Consider the following 20,588-nt stretch of genomic DNA (forward strand, 5'->3'; position numbering starts at 1 on the left):
TACAGAGCATCGTAAAACTAAGCATCCTATCATATATAATCTACTAAGACATTTTATTGGGAAAGAGACAACTGTTATTTTTAGTGTTTTGTGTAAGTAGTTTATTATACATATATAATTGAGTTCCCTTAAAAGCTATCAGACTTTCATCTTACTTTTTGGCCATGAAATGTTTTCAAGTTTGAGTACCATACTCTCACTACATCTGAACATATGAGCCATAAAAGTCTGATGTGTCAAATATGAAAAAAAAAAAAAAAAAAAAAAAAAAAAAAAAAAAAAAAAAAATATATATATAAATAAAATATTTGTAAAAGGTTAAAAAGATCACTCACTTACCCACACTGGTTTGTCCAAAGCTTAGGATGCAACCATCAGCTCCTGCAAGCACAGACTGGAGCACTTCACACAAGCTGTTCTCACAAACGTCTGCCTGAAAAATAATACTTCAACTTGATTTTTTATGACAACACTGTTTCATCATTTGTCAGTTGAACTGTTATTACATGTACATTTCGAGGAGCTTTCACACAGAATCTGTCTGCTGGGATGTGGAATTATTTATACAAATGTGCATCTAACACTGAGTGAAATCAGCTCCATTGATTGTACTGGATCAGAATATCTAGATATTGGATATCTGCACTTAAATATGACCAAATCTGAGAGTGATGTGATTATGACTCAGATCTGTCCAGACAGTAGACAGATCAGTTTTCACATCATAAGACAGAAATAACAAAGCAGTGGCCCTGACCTGGGTTGAATCAGGGCCACAGGCAGCATCAAAGGTGAAAGTCCTTGAGGAGACTGTAGTTCCAGCAGTCAGTCTCTGAGGGTTGAAGGTGGGTACATTCAGCACTGTGATCTGTTTCTTTTGCGGGTCCAGTTTGAAAGAGTAGGACTGAGACGGGTCAGACATAGGAACCGAACACACTCGCAGCATCACTTTGACCTAGAATTGGGGGAACAAAACCAAAACAATATACATATCGGATATTACATATAAATATTAAATATTTTTAAATGTAAATAAAAAGTGCCCAATCCCACTTGACAAAATGCCAAACATATATCTTTTCAAATATTTTATAAAAATGACAAAAAATATATATTTTGCTAATACAGATTTTAAATTATATTTACAATATATTTTCAAAACGTTTAAGTTACTTATATCTAATTGTATATTTTTGGCCATCATTGTAAATACATTAATACTGTCCTAAATATATATTTAACCTGTTAACTGTCACTCACGCTTTTGAAGATAGACTTGAATGTGCATGATACAAACCTAAATTTTTATAATTCATGACTGAAAACATTGGTATGCAAATACCAATTACATGGTAATGCAATGTCTGATTTTAAAATGGGTTTTAAAGGATGAATTTTGAAATTTTATGTTTTCAAGTGATATATAACTTCTGATGATTTCTAAAATGTGATAGAGAAAAAGGCAACGAGGAAGTCTTATTTTTAAACAAAGGTCAAAACTCCTTTTGTAATGTAGATTTCTGAGGGTGCACTCTTGTCATAAATTGATCTATTACTTTTCCTACATAATTTTTTTAAAAAAAATATTGGTATAATATATATTTGGGAGTCTTAGACCTTTCCAACAATATATAGTTTGTCAAGATTAGATTAGATTTGATTGTAATATAGTATAGTCAGCGTAGGCGTCCCGTATACGGGACGGGGTGACATTTAACAGGTTAAAAAATGTATTTTGCTCCTTGACTTACGTTTTGTAATATATTTGTCATGTGTATGTTTAAATATAATGTTCAATTATTTATTCACACCACCGCGCTCTCATAGCTTTTATAGGTGCAGAGACCTGTCTCTTATCTTAAATGTAACTCAAGGTCTACTTTACTATTATTATTAATAAAGAGAATTTTAAAGTGCATACCTTGAGTAACGTGTCAATTATATTGAGACCTTAATTATATGTAAAATAGATGTTTATATGTAAACCTTATATTTAAACTTACATATGCCAAATATATTAATATATTATTATAATGTGATGTGTATATACTTATAATTGTTATTATTATTATTATTATTTTAGTTTAAGGCTTAAGGTCTACATTAGGGGAGAAGATCTGTGGAAGAAAGCCAAACCACTGTGGTCAATGTTGAAATCTACGCTAATGCAGTGTTGGTCATATGGATAGTGAATGTTTTATGATTTAATGTTTTCTATCTATATTGCCAGACTTTTACTGAGACTGAGAAAAATGTCCTTGTTCCTATAACTATCAACATAATGGTAATATTTAAGACGTCAAATATCCCACTTTCTATTAAGTCACTATCTTAACTAGGTTTAGGTTAATGCTTTGTCTGATATCTAACGCATTTGTCCACTGACATTATCTTCGCTGTCCTGAGTCTGTCAAATCATATTTACACAAAATGAATTATTTAAGAATCCATTATCTCTGAATACAATCTACAGTTGCTGGATGTGCAGTGCTGAGTGCGATCTAGCTACCAGGTGCTACCCTGAGAGCCATATAATTTGAAACTCAAGACGAGTCTCATCAGTGTGATCTGTGGAGAGTGATGTCAGGGAGATCTACAATTAAAATAAATTGATTTCCCTTCCTCAAAGAGGTGGTGCGATGGAATGGGAAGGCCATTAACATCACATTCAGAGGTTACAGTATGAGCAGGCTTCTCTAAATCGTGAGGCAGCTAGAAAGCAGCCACATCACAAGGACAGAGTGAATGACATCTAAATCATCTGATCAGAGGTTTGGTATGTAAGGAAGGAACATTTTTCCTTATTTCCTTAGAAAATGGTACACAAAGAAAACAAACGATGAATACTCCAGTCATAATAGTACCTTAATAAAGTGGTTTAATTTTTCTTGGAGGTCATGGTACTGTAGCTGTCATGTTAACATCCCATGACCAGTCAGAAGATTCACTTCATCTTGCTAACTTAATAATAAATAATGGATGTATGTGAACGGAGAATTATTATTATTATTTATTTATTTATTTTTTACCATGGAAGATGTAATCCACCACTGTGAAAAAAAAATAAGTATACTACCATTCAAAAGTTTGTAAGATTTTTTTTTTCTTTTTTTAAGAGATCAAAGTTTAAGTGCAAAGATGCATGAAGCTGGTCAAGAACGATGGGAAAGACTAATATACAATTTTAAAACATTTCTTAAAAAAAAAAAAAACTTCTTTATATTCCACAAAATGTATCATGTTTTTACAGCACAATGGTTTAAACATTGATTATATGAAATGAGCTTATTGCAACTACAGGATCATGTGACATTGAACATAATATTTCATAATGTGACTTTATATCTCACAATTTCTTTATTCCCTGCAGTGTGTTTTTAAACCTTTACTCTTTGATTTTCTCTTTCTCTTGCTTGCATATTTCTCCAATCAGTAACTGAAAACTTAACAAAACATTTACATAACAGCAGAATATAAATCAAATTACTGAGTGCACCTTAAAGAATTAAAAAAAAATCTATGAATTCTGTCTATTACTAATTTAATTCGCAAATTAAAAACTACCATATTATAACAACATATCACTTAATAATATAAGCATCCAAACGTTTTTGGTGGTCTTTGCAAAAATTAACATTTGTAGTGAGCATTTAAGCCATACCTTCCCCATCCCAGGTGTTTCTTTGCTCTTACTAGCAGCTTGAAAAATGTTTGCTGGTGTTGGAGGAGGAGATTTCTGCAGAAGACTACTGAAGTTTGTCATCCGTTGGGAAGCACTGCTCTCTGAGAAGTGCCTTCCTCTTCTAACCATTACATTCAACTTCTGTGCTGCCCTGTGGATGTTCAGTGATTTAACAGAATTACAAAAGCAGTTCTTTGTTTTCTACAACACAGCTTTAGTTTTTTTTTTTTCTGGTAAGCACATATTACCTGACAAAGAAAGACAAGGCAGCAGATGTTCGTGCAGGTAGCAGAGAGGACATACTGGAAGAACGCATTGGCTGTGTGGCGCCGTAGTTGCATAGCGCTGTAGAGGTCACATTTTCCTTCTCATTCACCTTCCCTGCATGCAAAGGACTCTGGGACGACTGAGAAAGATTTATCTTCACTTAATGGCAAGCTCAGTAATTAAAGGAATAGTACAACAACAACAACAACAAAAATGCTCAGGCCGTTCAAGATATAGATGAGTTTGTTTCTTTATCGGAACAGATTTGGAGGAATTTAGCATTACATCACTATCACTTGCTCACCAATGGATCCTCTGCAGTGAATGGGTGCCGTCAGAATGAGGGACCAAACAGCTAATAAAAATATCACATTGATCCACAAGTAATTCACACTTACCCCAACTGCAGTCCATCAACTAATGTCTCGTGAAGTGAAAAGTTGTGTGTTTGTAAGCTTCCCCCAGTGAAAAGTCCATCACGTGTTCTCTCACATCAAAATCCACCGAAATGTTTGTTCAGAAATTTTGATTAAAAACTTGTTACTAAAACTTAATTTGAGCCTGAGAGGGTTAAAAGACATCATATTTAATTAATTTATTACACTCATTCCACATCATTTCACAAGATGTTTATTGATGGACTGGAATCACGTTGATTGCTTGTGGATTATTGTGATGCTTTTGTAAGCTGTTTGGACTATCATTCTGACGGCACCCATTCACTACAAGTGAGCAAGTGATGTAATGCTAAATTTCTCCAGATCTATTACGATGAAGAAGCAAACTCATCAACAACTTGGATGGCCTCATCTAGGGAATATTCATTTCTGGGTGAACTATACACTAAATTGGACAGGCAATATGTTTATACAGTTCAAAACACTTTAATTGAATGTCTTTCTGAGATTGATTTTAAAAAATATGCCACTGTGAACACTACACCCTGAACATGAGTGTGTTCATTGCACTGCAGTCAGATACTATTATTAGTGAGTGAATGCCACTACAAGCTAAGTCATGTGTGCAGATGATGTCATGAACCTAATTTTATATGTGTCTCAGTATACAGGCAATGAATGCCTAAGGCTCCAGGCACTGACGGTACAAGTCATACTTCAGTACAAAATCGAACCTCTTCTCAGCAGAAACAAATACAGACTGTATTTCTTTGCCTCTGTTTGAGAAACCATCACTTGACTGCAGTCATCCGCATATCTTAACATAGGGAGTTTATGTCTCGTCAATGCTTCAATCCAGCCATGCGAAATAGGAGCCCCCTCTTTGCTCCCCTCCATTATAACGCCAATTAGCACTGGGAGCAACCCTCGGCCAGAGATCGCAATATTGGCCCTGCTGTTATTCTTTTCTCCATCTCTGCTTTCTTTCTCTCACTTCTCTGTCGTCCACTGAGAATCAAAGATTTAATTTTGTTCACATCTTATGCACATCTCATCTTATGTGTTTGGTATTCCAAATAAAAACCTGCAAAATGCATCTCTTCTGCTATTACACCCTGCATTCATTTTATTATTTTTTTAATTCCACTCCAAGGACTGAGTGAGTCCACCTTGTATGTTTGTGTAATGAAATGGAGCTGGACTAATGGACTCTTCCATTATGCTCTCGGTCAGCAACATATAAAGATCTGGTACTGAGTGCTGATGGAGTTTTCTAAGATGTTCATTCTCTGGCTCACTTCCATAATGCATTCTCATTTCAACTGTATTTACGGGCGCTCTGTATGAATATTTCACCGGTCATTAAATATTACAGTGATATTGATCAAACTCCTTTTCTTCTGACAGGCTTCTCTGTAGCATGGATAAAATGTGAGTTTAACCATTCACCAAAAACAGTCCTGTATCTGCTGACTCTGGATCTAATCAAGGCCAACTAGAGGGCTGTGTATCATATGATGGTCAAATTTCTTGACAAACAAATTAATAAATAAAAGAAGTTTTCAATTCACCCAAAATTTAAAATTGTATCATTATTCACTCACCGTCAAGAGGGTGAATTTAGATTTTTGGGCAAACCAACCCCTAAGTACAGTGTCCGAGAGAGCTCAACAAGATGCAACTTAAGAAAACAACATGCAAATAGAAAAAGCACCAGCAAATTAAGAGAATTATTTTTTATGTTTCTGTATTTGGTTGTGTTGTTAGGGTATTTGCAGTGTGTTTCTGTTTTTGGTCACGTTGTGCATATTTGGCTGTGTTGTGAGTATTTGCAGCATGTTTCTGTATTTGTGTTGCGAGTATTTGCAGCGCACTTCTGAATTTGGTCGCATTGTGTGTATTGGCAGCGCACTTCTGTATTTGGATGTGTTGTGAATCTATGCAGCACATTTTTGTATTTGCAGTGAGTTCCTATATTTGGTTGTTTTGTGAGTATTTGCAGCATGTTTCTCTGTTTTATTATGTTGTGAGTATTTGCAGTGTATTTCTGTATTTGGTGCGTATTTGTGGCATGTTTCTTTATTTAGTCAGGTTGTTTGTATTTTCAGCGAGTTTCTGTATTTGGTCACGTTGTGCGTATTTGGTTGTGTTGTGAGTATTTGCAGCATGTTTCTGCATTTTATTGTGCTGTATTTGCAGCACGTTTCTGTATTTGTTTGGGTTGTGAATTCTTTATTTGGTCGCATTGTGTGTATTTGCAGCATATTTCTGTATTTGGTTGTGAGTTTTTGCCACGTGTTTTTGTATTTGCAGCATGTTTCTGTATTTGGATGTGTTGTGAATATTTGCAGCGTTTCTGTATTTGGTCACGTTGTGTGTATTTGCAGCATATTTGGTTGATTTGTGAGTATTTGCAGCACACTTCTGTATGTGGTTGCACTGTGCGTATTTGCACCTTGTTTCTTTATTTGGTTGAGTCTTTGCAGCGCGTTTTTGTATTTGCATCACGTTTCTGTACTTTGTTGTGTTGCGAGTATTTGCAATGTGTTTCTCTATTTTAGCGTGTTGTGCTTATTTGCATTGAGTTTCTGTATTTGGTCACATTGTGTGTATTTGGTTGTGTTATGAGTATTTGCAGGGCATTTCAGTATTTGGTCATGTTGTGCGTAATTGTAATGTGTTCCTGTATTTGGTTTTGTTGTATATATTGGCCTACCTTTTGAGACATTGAATTGTTTCCTTTGCATGGAGACAGGGGACGCAGGGCCTTCAAATGTTGATGTCCTTTAATCCAGCAATCCGGTGGTGCATTGCTGGGCCTCTGATGGGGGTCTGAGACAACAGATCGGTGGCTTGAGGTTCTGGGGAGCGTTTGTGAGCCTAAGTTCAGGCTTGTGGATGGGATGTTGGCAGTGGTAGGTGGAGCCCATATGGCCCGCTCCTGGGCGAGGATCGTGCGGATAGCCTCCTGCTTTAGCTGGCTAAAGTGAGTAAAGCAGAAGCCACAGCGTCCGTCCACATTGCCCCAGACTTCTACAGTACTAGCAGGTGGTTTCATGCTCTCATAAAGATTAATGAAAACTTTGGGATCCTGAGGCACAGAAAAAAAGAAACGTTGTCGGTGAAAGTTAACTCATCAGAACATATCAGAAACTTTTTACAATCACATATATTTTTTACTTGAACATTTTAACTATATTAATATTTTAACATCATTTTAAAAACACAACCCCCCTTTGGTTTTATATATATATATATATATATATATATATATATATATATATATATATATATATATATATATATATATACGGTACACTGTATATCGTTTTTATATTTTATTTCATTTTTAGATTTTGTTATTTTAGTACACCAATAAGTGAAACTAAATTAAAATGAGATATGTTGCCATGTCAACTAGCAAAAATAAAACGTTTTGTATTTCAGATTTTATTTATTATTTATTTTATTTCAAGTAACAAAATTGTTTAATCCCATCATATCTTTATCTTAAAGTATTCAATCCATCTAAAATATTGTTATAAATATTAAGATTTTGAGTTTAATAGGGGGGAAAAACAAGTTCTCCACTAATCTATTTCTCCCACCACCAAATACTGAGACACATGCCATCCGCAAATTCATCTCTGTCCCAGCTGATCACATTATAGTGTCATTTACTGTTTTGTTCTCAGTAAAAACTGAGTCTTCATATCCCACCCATTATTATTATACCCCATATTCCATCCAGTGTAATCAAGGCTAGACGAGTGTCACATGAATCACAGACCAACTGCAAAAGCTAATCGATTTAAACTCGTTTCAGGGGAAGGAAAAAAAACACGCGCCTCAAATGTAATTGAAATACGAGACAGACTCTGACTGATGGTGTGGACATGCATGCAGCAGTCCACTAAATTCCACGCAAGAAAACGGAATTTCTTTGCAGCTCTAAATGCACAGAAATGCACGAAGATCGTTCCTATATGTATGCAAATTGATGATATAATAAATACACTTACTTTAGTAGAAAGATTTCTGTCAATTACTTGTTTTAATGCTTCCCTTTTGAAGACGTTGAAATGAGAGATGCACTTTTTGCACAAATGTCCTGTGTTGAATAACGTCTCTCTTTTCGTCCCAGTGGACTTGATGGAGTTGTATTCAGGGGAGTAACCGTTTAAAGATTCTTTGGACCATTTTGACCGTAGAAGAGAGTTAGTGGGGGGAGTCGGAAGGGAGCCCGCGAACCCTGTCCAAGGTGCTGCATGGGAATCGCCTTCGGGCGGGAGACGCTCCTTCTGCGGTGCGTGACCCTTGAAAACCGGACCCATTTGAACGTTGGTCATCTGTACATAAATATAGCCTATTATACATGCAGAAATTACTTGTATTTAATATTCAACTCAATATGAATCATATGTACACATAATGCAGCTGGCCTAAAAAATAATGCATATTACTTACAGCATCATTGAAGTAGGCTACTTAGTCACCCAGCCGACTTACCATGAACCGCTCACTGCCTGTTGTTTCACAGCATCCTATTTGATTCTTAATTTTCTGATTGAACAGATGTTGAATTAAAATACCCCAACGTGTCCTCCACAAGAAGTTTCCATAAAAAAAAAACGTTTCACGCAAAAAAGCTGACTTCACTTGGAATAGACGCGATGTCCTCGTGGCACATGCAGTGATTTCGCGTGGCGTGCTTTAGCCTATGTTCTTGGAGAACTTGGTGATCCGTTGAGAAACAAGTGAATATTTGATTTCTGTTTACGGAAATGCAAAGAGTCCTTGAATTAAATCATTCCTCGCGAGCCGTTCTGTAAGTTGCCGTTGTTTTTAATGCCCAGAATTAACTTTTAACTTCCTTAGGGAAACTGTAAGCAAGGTATATGATAAAAAAGCTTTTCGTATTCATTCTTGTGTTGTTGTTGCATTGTGTCTTCATCTTTCTTGTTCTCCGTTACAGTAGGCTACCACCCACTTGTCATTGCTCTAAGGAATTGAGATCACAAACTGCTGTGGTTACCGTGTATAGTGAGCTCGATCATGAGATAGCGCCACCCTTCGACTAACATTTACATCTGTAAACGGCAATGCTGATCACATGCGGCTGTATTCAAGTCACTGCAAAGATTGGTAATACGTGTATTTAGTGTATTTGAATCATCACAGCACATTCAATTTTAGAGACTGTGTGATGAAAAAAAGTATAATTGTGTAGCTATTAGGATGTGTTTTGACTTCTGAGATAAAATACTTTTCTCTTTTTTTTAAAATTTTTTAATCCACATTTAGCTACAAGGCAAAAGATGGGGATGGGGTTACTAATTGTTGAAAAGCTATTGATTGTCATACATGAATTCATAAATACATGTAGCATCATATTTGAACATACATATATATATATATATACATATATACATATACATATACATATACATATATATATATATATATATATATATATATATATATATATATATATATATATATATATATATATACATGCTAGCTGCACTGTTGCTGACCAATGTACACTTCAATGTGTAGTCAAATAGTGATTGGACATGAGCTTCCAAGTCTGGATGAAGTCTAAACCATCAGGCTACAGAGGAAAGTGAGGAGCATTAGATGTTACCCACCCTGGATATCCTCTGTTTGACCGTCTCCATTATCTGAGACAATATTGGACAATACAATCTCGTACGAACAGACTTAGTTTTTATCCAAGAGCAGCTTCTCTCATTGCAGTCTGCAAATACAGTGATTAGACCTTCAAATCGCTAAAATAAATACTTTCTATAGTATAAAACTTTAGTATTCAACTTAATACATTGATAAATAGGGGGGTTATAAAAATACAATTCATAAGGGTGATATTTAGAAAGGTCATTATATGGTTTATACGTGTATTTACATAAATCATACAAGAAGACGACGAAGAAGAAGGATGCATTTACGTTTGTAATGCTCAATAAGTGAATTCAAAATGGCAATAAATCATCTTGAATTCACGAGCGAAAAGTCGTAAGCATCTAGAATGGTCATTACGGTTGAACACGCCCAGTTTCCTCGATGCTGCTTCATTGGGAGTGGTCTAGCACCCAAGGCGCCATTGAATTGTTTTGCCGGTGGACAGACGCAGAATCATCACGGCTGTGCGCAATTCAGAGAAGCAAAACGTCCGTCGGCTCTCACTGGATTGCAATAATCTAACTATCGAATCTTTTAGTTTTTTTATAGTCCATCTACGCTAAAACGACAACATGAGTGAAATCAACGTAAAAAAGCTTAAGGTGAACGAGTTGAAGGACGAGCTGAAGAAGCGCCAGCTTTCCGACAAGGGATTGAAGGCCGAGCTTATGGAGCGGCTGCAGGCCGCGCTCGATGCAGAGGCCCAGGCCGAAGAGGAAGAAGCTACCGCGGTAGAAGCAACCGAAAAAAACGAGGCCGAGGGAAACAGTGCTGCAGTCGAAAAAGAAGGCATTGGTGAAGAAGAGCCAGAGGGCGAGAGCATGGAGGCCGAGGAGCAAAATGGAGACGGGGGTGATGCCGCTGTTGTGGGTGATGGTCAGGACGATGAAATGGGCGAGGAGGAGGAGGATGGGGACGCCGGCGTGGAAATGGACAAAGCCCTCGATGAAGAAGAGGAGGAGGACGAAGACGACGAGATCATAGACAGAATCGACGATGAAGATGGTGAGCCTGAATCTCATCCATTAGAGGGTGAGTTTTGTTTTGTGCTGAAACGCCGGGAGTATCGTGTTCACGTGGGGGTTGAAGCCGGTGAGATCATCGTTTAGCATATGTGGCTAAAGGCTAACCGGTGCCTATTGTGTAACGTTAATCAGCTAACGTGCTAATCCGGTCGGTTTCAGTTTAACGTACGCGCTAGTTTGTGGTTTAGTGTTTTAAATGATTTAGTGAGTTCAGGATTTTGAGTGTTTATTTTGTTTTAAGCTGTGTAAGCAAAGCTAGTCCAATCACCCGCGCGGGCCTTTTGTCTTAAGGAGCTTGTTGCTATTGTTGATATTTTGTCACGGTTAAAGGTATATTTTAGACTCTAATCTACAATTAACGCATTTCTATGCTCTATCGCGTTGTTTTGGTCGGTTTAGCTAGTTTCAGAAACCGAGAATTGGTTCGCGATAGAATGGCCTCGCTGCATGCGATGATGCAGGTCGCCCTCGCGTGGACGTTGCTATGCAGAAAACCTTACGGCAGACAATGAACAAGTGCGGGGTATAGTTAAATGAATGCATTCTCAGCGGGTGATAGGGTTAGGAGTGCTATAAAATGGCGATTTTTTTTTTTTTTTTTTAAAGCAACGAAAGACAGGGACATTTATTAGTTTCGGTTCAGGTTGCTAGAAGGCACCATCTACTTCCGTGCAAGGTCAGTTCAGGATACTGCGTGTTGACGGTGTTCGCCGTTTATTTGTTGTTTAAAGATGTGAGCATTGTCTGGTAAGTCAGCTACAGTAGGCTAAGTGTGTATATATAAAAATACTTATTTGATTTTGACGGTGAATGCATTACATTTTAGAGATAAACACTTTAAAACACAATCAAAATTAATTGCACCCACCCTAGTTTTTGTCTGGTCTGCTTTATCATCAGATCAATGCTTGCGGTTTAAATCCTGAATGCCATAATGACACAACCAAGCAAAATATTCTGTCTGATCAGAGGTGGTCGGTTCATTTTGTAACTCTGGTTGAGTCCGAGCACTCCTGTCGTGTGGGCCACCCTTAAAACCAAGGTCCAACACGTCCGGGCATTTCATTACTGTTTGTTTTATTTTCAAAGGGGATGCGGACAAAGACATCAGTGCTGATCAGAAGAATAAGAAGGGTGTTAAGAGACGCCGGGAGGAACATGGAAGGGGCTACTTTGAATTTATTGAAGAAAGCAAATACAGCCGGTAAGGATGGGAGCAATGGCCTTCATTATCCCCGAAGTGCCACTTTTAATATATATTTGATATATTGGCTTTAAATGCCAATGCCTTACCTGGAGAAAACAACCCTCATCTACCTCTTAACTAAAGTAAAACTTTGTTGAGGGTGATTCCTGGCTAAAACAAAACACCTTACATTCAGTAAGATCATGAAACACTTCAAATAGTGCTCTGATGGAAAAACAGTATATGTTTTTGTTAAACACACTCACACTGTTGTCAGGCTGACTGTATGCGCGTGGGGCGAAATCAGGCAGCGAACAAAAGCAATGATGATAACACAAGATGCGGCTTCTGTCATGGCAGGGGAGGGCCAGTGACGTAGAGTTTATATCGCAAAGTGTATCATGGCGTAATGGGGCGGTTAAGTAATGGTAATGTAGCAAATTGTTGTTTAAATCTTTAGACGTTCCTTCGTTGTTTGTATTTTTTGTTTCCCTTTTCTTTAATTCTGAAAGGTTCAATTATTTATTTTACTGTTTATTTTTATATTGTAACGATGCTTTTTTTAATGCATTTGGAAAAACTATAAAGAACTGTAATAATTTTTCCTTTTAAAGTCTGTTTCTTTCGTGGTCAGCAGGTAAGTACAAACATTTGCAGTTCTTCATATTGCATAAAGAAAAGGAAATATGTTTACATCTGTAATGCATGTTCTTTCTCCAAGTGTGTGGTGATCAATTGCTGATTGAATACATTTATTAATTTTCTGGCTTTTCTGCTGCTCACCTATAGTGAACCAGTGTTTGGGTAAAAAAACAAAAATGTCTCAGTCTGTTTATATTCTTTATTAAGGAAAAAAATGTATAGGCCTATATTTTTTTTTTTGTGTATTGGAATTTCAAAAGTAGGATCTCAAGCATGAAAGTCCCCAACCACAGAAATTGTAGCAATATCTGTACCAGTTAGTAATGACGTTGATTGACTGGTTTATTGGGACCAATTGCAGGAACACTTTACCCCTGTATTTGCCGGAATGGCAGTGTGAAAGGGGCTTAAGACTTTTAATGGCCCCCCTCATGAGGTGTGAGATGACATATGTAACATGCTATTGGTTACTTCAGAAAACAATTTGACAAGATTAAACCTCTAGATGTCTCTTAAAACTATTGTTGAGGGTTTGTGCCGTATATAGAAAACATTAACTGATTTTAGTGTCCGTGTAAGCAAGAATAGGCAGAAGCTTTAGATTCCAGAAAGATCTGCATGTAGATATATAAATATCCTGAGACCTTTCCAAACCATGACCCAATAAATGGGAAAGTGTAACAGTAGCACAACATTGATGCCTTCTATTTCACCAACAAGTTTTCTTCCAGGCTTCATCATGGGGTAAACTGGTAAGCAATGATGGCAAATTTTGCCTTCACAATTGTGAATTCACAAAACAGTATGAGATGTTTTAAGCAGCCATTTTAAGGTAATGTAAATCACTTAGGGATGTAACGATTCACTCAACTCACAATTTGATTCACGATTTGATTGTTTTTTACAAAATGAGATATAAGACAAATGATAAATGTATCCTTTTATTATTGCTTAGACAATATGCTGCACGTTTCTTTGTGAAGTTGAAATACACTTTACACACTATAATAATATACTAAAATAACACTTGCATATTATTGCTCTTTTGTTGGTTTTGGTTGATTTTATTGTCCTCATTTGTAATTCACTTTGGATAAAAGCATCTGCTTAAATAACAAAATTTAAATAATGTAAATGACAACAAGCCCCAAGTCAAAAAAAATGACACACATCTCTTCAAAAAAAATTAAAAAAGGCTTTGTTTGTGCTCTTTCTCTTTAAAATTAGAGGCAGGCAACCACTGCATTTTAATCATGAGCCAAAGAAAGATGCTGCATACATGCAACAAGTGAAATTTTTAATCTAAATGAAATTGTATGATTTCGAAATTTGAAGCAAAACAGAATTATTAGACTTCAGTTTTGTGAAACTATACAGACAAATATCAGCATGAAACCGAAACAGCGGACAAACTGAATGAGGTGCAGATTCACTCTCTGCCAGCAGGTTTTTTTCGCTTTAAACGCTGCAGTTACTGAAGAAAAGATGAAAGGGAACAATACCATCTAAGCTTTTCCACTCAGACATACATTCATATAAACTCCTATCCTTAATTGAATCCAGATTTGTTTAGCATCTCAACCGATTTGAATCGTCACATATGAATCGATTTTCAACAGGCTCACGGTTAATGGACCTTTTTCACATTTTGGGTTTCTCTGCAGCAGAAGTCATCATAATTGGGTTAACTTGAAGAGCAGTCAATGGGAGGGTACCACAAATATATTTTTTGCATTCTCAAATGCTCAAATAGCAAAAGGAAAAAACTCTACTATAGTGTTTTCATGACTTTCAGTGTAAAGAAAAAATTGAGAGACTGAAAACGGCAGTCAGATGAGAGAACAATATAAAATTTACCATCCCTCCCGTAGACGCTGCATTAGAAACACCCTCACATTAACGTTTTTTTTTTTTTTTTGTAATTTGATGCAACGGTTATATACAAATATTAGTGTTATGAATGTACAAAACAAAACTTTTGAGGATTTACGATGCTGATGACTGTTAAACATCATCGTCTTGTAAAAAGGGTCCATCGTTACATCCCTAAAATCAACTGTTGACCCTGCTATGACTATGAGGAAGGACCTCACCTGGACATCCCATCACAGTCCTGCTTCACTCATGGGATTAATGGCTTATAAACTCTATTTCAGGTCCAAGTCTCCCCTGCCACCTTTGGAGGAAGAAGATGAAGAGTTTGATGACACCCTGGTCTGCCTGGATCCCTGTGAGTGCTTTTTATGTTAAGAAGCATGCCTGCCAATTAAGTTTCTCTTGGACTAAAACGTATTTATTCTCAATGTTTCCGTAGACAATTGTGACCTTAACTTCAAAGTATCCCGGGACAGATACAGCACCTCCTCTCTTACCATGGAGAGTTTTGCTTACCTTTGGGCGGGTGGCCGTGCCTCGTATGGTGTAAACAAAGGCAAAGCCTGCTTTGAAATGAAGGTGACTACTACAGCATATGTAGGCAAACTGATGAAATAAAAGTGATGAATTGTGATTTATAATTTCTCATGCATTTTCAGATCACTGAGAAAATTCCAGTCAAGCATTTAAACAGCAAAAACATGGACTTCCATGATGTCCATGTTGGCTGGTCCCTGGCTAATGGAAGTCTTTTGCTGGGTAAGTGCACTCAGTTTATATTAAGTTAACATGTCTATGTTACCACAGTAAATTATTGCACAGTCATATTTCATCTCCTAAAAATCAATATGACGTATCACTGTTTTAGGTGAGGAGGAGCATTCCTACTCCTATTCAAGCAAAGGGAAGAAGACTTCAAACTGTGTTACTGAAGACTACGGGGAGAATTTCGATGAAAATGATGTCATCGGCTGTTTCATTGTAAGTCCTTCCTCTCACAAAAGAATTAAATTTTTTCTGTTAGCTTGCATATTCTAATGCACTTTGGTTTTTCCTTTATCTTGCATAGAATTTCGAAGCTGATGAAGTGGAGATTTCCTATTCCAAAAATGGCAAGGACCTTGGTGTGGCTTTCAAGGTCAATAAGGAGTCCTTGGCCGGACAAACTCTGTTCCCCCATGTTCTTTGCCACAACTGTGCGGTTGAGTTCAATTTCGGTCAGATGGAGACACCATTCTTCCCTCAGTTGGAGGGCTTCACCTTCCTGCAGCAAGTTCCTGTGGATGTGCGTGTCAGAGGACCTAAAGGACCGGAGACCAAGAAAGATTGCGAGGTACTTTTTTTTTTTTTTTTTTTAATCTTGAAACATACACTATGGTTCAAGAGGTTTTGTTTGAAACCAGTACTTATAGAATGTAAGATTATAAATTTAACAAAAGATTTATATTTCAATTACGGTACATGCTGTACTTTTGAACTTCTATTGAACAAAGATATTAAGGAGACTGACTGTTTTCAACGTTAATATAAGATAATTGTTGAGCACCAAACGGTATATTAGAATGATTTCTGAAGGATCGTGGGACACTGAAGACTGGAGTCGTGGCTGCTGACAGTTCTGTTTTGCCATCACTGCCATACATTTAGATTTTAAAATATAATCAATTTAATGCAGCCTTGCTGAGCATAAGAGACTTCATTTGAAAAAATGTTATGGCCCCCAAACTTTTGAACAGAATTGTATTTAACCTATAAACCTATAAACATTCATGACATGAGAAAAAAAAAACATGAAAATGGTTAACTTATTTTTTGTTGTTGCATGCATTGACTTAATTGTGATCACTATGTTGGTTTCAAGGTGATCGTCATGGTCGGTCTTCCTGGATCTGGGAAAACTGCTTGGGTAAATAAACATGTTGAAGAGAACCCTGGGAAGTACAATGTCCTCGGCACCAACACCATCTTGGAAAAGATGATGGTGAGAAACATACTTCTTAAAAACTTTAAAAAAAATCTTGTCTTATTTTCTTGTCTAATCTCACTTTTTGGACTTGCAGATTAACAGCATTAAGAGGCAAAACAAAGACACAGCGAAACTCTCAGCCATCTCTCAGCGTGCTCCGTTGTTCCTGGGCAAGTTTATTGAAATTGCTGCCCGCAAAAAGAGAAACTACATCTTGGATCAGACAAACGTGTCTGCACCAGCCCAGAGAAGGAAGATGTGTCTGTTTGCTGGCTTCCAACGCAAAGCTGTAGTGGTTTTCCCCACTGATGAGGCCTTCAAGGAGAGAACACAGAAGAAAGCAGAAACTGATGGCAAAGATGTACCTGAGCATGCCGTTCTGAAAATGAAAGGTAAGACATGATGTCATTTCACCACTGCACCTCTAGATTTCCTTGCAGTCCAAAATTGCATATTTTACATCAGTGAATTCAAAAACAACCTGGCACAAAGTAAGAACATCAGGAATATAAAAGTTTGTTTTTACCTGCAGGTATCTACACGTTGCCAGAGGTGGGAGACTGCTTCTCTGAGGTCACATATGTGGAACTGCAGAAGGAGGAGGCTGTCAAGCTCTTGGAGCAGTACAAGGAAGAGAGTAAGAGTGCTTTGCCACCTGAAAAGAAACCCAACCAAGGCACCGTGACCCCCAAAAAAGGAGGCGGACGAGGCAAAGGGCCTAGGACCCAGTTCGGTAGGGGTGGTGGTCCAGGCCCACGTGGAGGCAGAGGTGGATTCCAGGCCCGTGGAAACTTCAGAGGATGTAAGTCGCTTTTTTTTCTTCTTCTTTTTTGTGAACTGTAATGCTTAATTTACACTGAGAATTTCCTCTCTATTTTTTAGTACCAGTACCACATCGTGGTTATAATCGTCACCCACGCGGTGGCTACATGCCGCCACCACCGCCACCACCTGTCTTCCGAGGAGGGTTCCATAGCCGAGGTGGAGCTGGTGGGATGCACAACCGGGGAATGGTCCCCAGAGGTGGGCACATGAGAGGCGGCAGAGGTGGAATGGGTCGCGGAGGGCCTTCAAACAGAGGTAACATGCACCGCGGCGGTGGACAAGGCAGACCCAATAACAGAGGACACTTCCAGCAGGTTAGTATGTCTTTTGTGACTACACTACTGATGATAGGTTTGGGGTTGGTAAGATTTTTTTTTATGCTTTTGAAAAGTCTTTTACCTACAAGATTTAAGATTTATTTGATCAAAAATAGAGTAAAAACTGTAATAGTGAAACATTATTAATGCTTAAAATAATTTAATTTTTTATATATGTATGCGTGTAATTTATTTCTGTGATGAATTGTGAGATGTGACAATACAAAAAACTCTTGCTGACCCCGAACTGGTGAATGGTAGTGAAACCTCAATTTGACTTTGACTTGGAGAATAATCCTGAATCTTCACATTTTTAGAAGTTCCGTGGCAGAGGAGGCCATCAGCAGAATCGTGGTGGTTTTGGCAACAAAAACGGATCTTTTGCCCAAGCCTTCAACCAGAGTTGGCAACAAGGGGTAAGAACAGCTATTATATGTCCCATTGAGAAAGCTAATATTTAATAGGGTCACCGATAAGCCATACATTGTATAAACTTCCAATGAGAAATCTAACTTATTCAAAAAATTTAGATTGTGTCTGTGATTTCCAAAGTATTATATATGAAACCAAATTGTAGTCCATCTGACTGATTAAACTTTCTTTGACCCTTTAGTTCTGGAACCAGAAGCCATGGAATCAACAGTACCACCCAGGATATTACTAAATGCGCGTTTGTATTAAAGACTCTTGGCCTCTTGTGCACTGGAATGCACAGCCACTGAATAACCATCCACTTTTATGGTCCTTGTTTATTATTTTTTTTTAAAGGAAGTCCATTTTTAAATAAGAGAAGCAAGTGGCAAACAAACATTCCGCCTACTGAAGTAAACAGTCTACGTTCTACATAGATGTGTGCTTGCTTCACTCTTAAATCTTTGTAAAATGTATTTCCTCCCCCTTTTATTTTGTATCACAGCTTTGATATATTGTTATATCAGGAATCCCAGCACTTGTCTTGTGCAAGGGATGCTTTGAATTTCAGGGTTGTGAATTTTATTCTGTAAAATGTCATTTTTACTCAATGTAAATTATTATTTTTCAGGGTTTTTCTTTTGTGTGTGTGTGTGTGTTTAAGAGTTATAGTGTTTAAGAATCCCTGTCGACGTTAATCTTTTAGAATCTTTTGACAATAATCATTAATATTTACGCAACATCTCTGCCCTTCATGTTCGGTGAAGGAGTGAACATATTGTCCTCTATTTACTTCTTATAGATCCAAGTTTTTCTTTGTTAGCCCCAGGCTGTAACGGTTACATCATATGTTTGCAATAAATGATGTGCTTGCTTTTCTACGACATTTTATGGCTTTTGACTGATATCTTGAACAACCCATTTCAAAGAGTATTTGAATGGCAATCAGATTTGTCTCTAAATTCAGGACCATCAGACTCTATTGTCTTGTTTTTGTAGGGTGTACACTGGAAAGATTTTTAAATCAGTTTAGCCAGTTACTTTGATTTGTTTCTTTTGCACTGCATAATTTTATGCATTTGTGTCCTCTAAGAAACCAAGAGAAGCCACAATGAAACATACGTTCATCTGAAGTTAAGCACTTGATTTTGCTTATTGATTTACACAATTCAGCAAAGCTTTGTTGATTTATAGCTTCATTATAAAAACTGCACTAAACTTGCTAATACTGTTCATTCTGATTAACATTTTATAGCAACACTTTTTAAAATGGCTTAGCAAAATATTTAATGCAACCTTTTTTAGTTTTAACTGAGTAATCGCTACATTGATCTATGTAATATTGCAACTAACTTGTTTCAGGTGTACATTTAAAATTACATTATACAACAATATTTAGACCATTTTACAAGAAATGTCCTAAAAGGTTTCCTTTGGGATTAATTTGTCAAATGGTGGCCTTGAAAGCGGTTTTAGATGTAACAACCAGCAAATAAGCAAGTTCTCTTATGTTAAATTCTCAGATGCATTACATGGAGAGAGCGGTAAAATACTGGCGAGTCGACTGGATTTACTAACTGATAAGGATTTTCTCGAATTGCATCACCTGCTTATTGATACTCATCTTTGAAACCACAATAATATCACATACACCCCATAATCCCATCAGTGATAAATTCTGATTTTCATCAATCCAGGCCCTTGATTTGTCTGAATTAATCCATTTCTTATAAAGCGCCAACTGGCCAAAGAAAAGGGCAGCTATTTTTGACTTAAAATTGGTGTATTTTATCATGATGCAATAGTTGAAGTGGAATATTTTAACTATATACCATTTAAATTGATGTAAAAGTAACTTATTTCAGGAAGCATTGTTTTTTTTCTGTAAATGATTTCCAGTGGGTAATGGTTTTTAATAGAATATTTGGTTTTTAACTGGATAGCATGGCATGAGAGATTTGTGATGATACTGTTTTACTACACAGACGTTGCTTGTGCAAAATACGCTATTTTGAGGATGAAAAATGTATTTACTAAACTGTGCTAAAAATGTGGCATTGTGTGTTCTTGAGAGACTGCAGGTGGGATGTTGTTTGTATTTTGGCTTTGATTTTTCAACGATGAATGTTAAAAGTGTTTCAATGTAAGGAAATGTGTCATTAAATAATGTAATAAACCTCTAAGATAAATCATTGTCTTCTCACTGAATTGTTCTCTAAATGCAAAATAGTTTTATAATATTAAGTCTAGTAATTACTGAAACTGTTTACTAACTGTTTAAAGGGATAGTT

General features: G+C 36.9%; 2 protein-coding genes across 4 annotated transcripts; one reads left to right on the plus strand and one right to left on the minus strand.

The window, feature by feature from the left end:
• Positions 1 to 331: 331 nt before the first annotated feature.
• Positions 332 to 9,337, minus strand: LOC127938239 (kinesin-like protein KIF26B). The gene is made up of 7 exons (XM_052534698.1): positions 8,857 to 9,337; positions 8,370 to 8,696; positions 7,064 to 7,438; positions 3,931 to 4,088; positions 3,662 to 3,833; positions 758 to 955; positions 332 to 433 (listed from the first exon to the last, which is right to left on the minus strand). Exons 1-7 carry the CDS (start codon positions 8,857 to 8,859, stop codon positions 332 to 334), a joined length of 1,335 nt encoding a protein of 444 aa, XP_052390658.1. The 5' UTR covers positions 8,860 to 9,337.
• A 1,048-nt stretch (positions 9,338 to 10,385) lies between these two features.
• On the plus strand, positions 10,386 to 20,486 carry hnrnpub (heterogeneous nuclear ribonucleoprotein Ub). Of its 3 annotated transcripts, none has more exons than XM_052534993.1 (13): positions 10,386 to 11,055; positions 12,165 to 12,279; positions 15,060 to 15,133; positions 15,218 to 15,357; positions 15,438 to 15,537; positions 15,647 to 15,759; positions 15,848 to 16,111; positions 16,640 to 16,759; positions 16,839 to 17,136; positions 17,277 to 17,546; positions 17,627 to 17,883; positions 18,204 to 18,302; positions 18,500 to 20,486. In XM_052534993.1, exons 1-13 carry the CDS (start codon positions 10,623 to 10,625, stop codon positions 18,548 to 18,550), a joined length of 2,334 nt encoding a protein of 777 aa, XP_052390953.1. In that variant the 5' UTR covers positions 10,386 to 10,622; the 3' UTR covers positions 18,551 to 20,486. The 3 variants fall into 3 exon arrangements, with proteins under 3 accessions (XP_052390953.1, XP_052390952.1, XP_052390951.1); XM_052534992.1 differs by having other exon boundaries at positions 10,452 to 11,082; positions 18,207 to 18,302; XM_052534991.1 differs by having other exon boundaries at positions 10,454 to 11,082.
• Positions 20,487 to 20,588: the final 102 nt, after the last annotated feature.

Source organism: Carassius gibelio, chromosome A20 (assembly GCF_023724105.1).
Source record: "Carassius gibelio isolate Cgi1373 ecotype wild population from Czech Republic chromosome A20, carGib1.2-hapl.c, whole genome shotgun sequence".
Taxonomy (NCBI): Eukaryota; Metazoa; Chordata; class Actinopteri; order Cypriniformes; family Cyprinidae; genus Carassius; species Carassius gibelio.

Coding starts and splice junctions, on each gene's coding strand:
- LOC127938239 (XM_052534698.1), bottom strand. Junction 4,089..7,063: donor ACAATTCAATGTCTCAAAAG/GTAGGCCAATAT, acceptor AATCTTTCTCAG/TCGTCCCAGAGTCCTTTGCA. Junction 956..3,661: donor AAACACCTGGGATGGGGAAG/GTATGGCTTAAA, acceptor CCCCAATTCTAG/GTCAAAGTGATGCTGCGAGT.
- hnrnpub (XM_052534991.1), top strand. CDS start 10,623: ATGAGTGAAATCAACGTAAAAAAGCTTAAGGTGAACGAGTTGAAGGAC. Junction 15,134..15,217: donor CCTGGTCTGCCTGGATCCCT/GTGAGTGCTTTT, acceptor ATGTTTCCGTAG/ACAATTGTGACCTTAACTTC. Junction 17,547..17,626: donor CCGTGGAAACTTCAGAGGAT/GTAAGTCGCTTT, acceptor TCTATTTTTTAG/TACCAGTACCACATCGTGGT.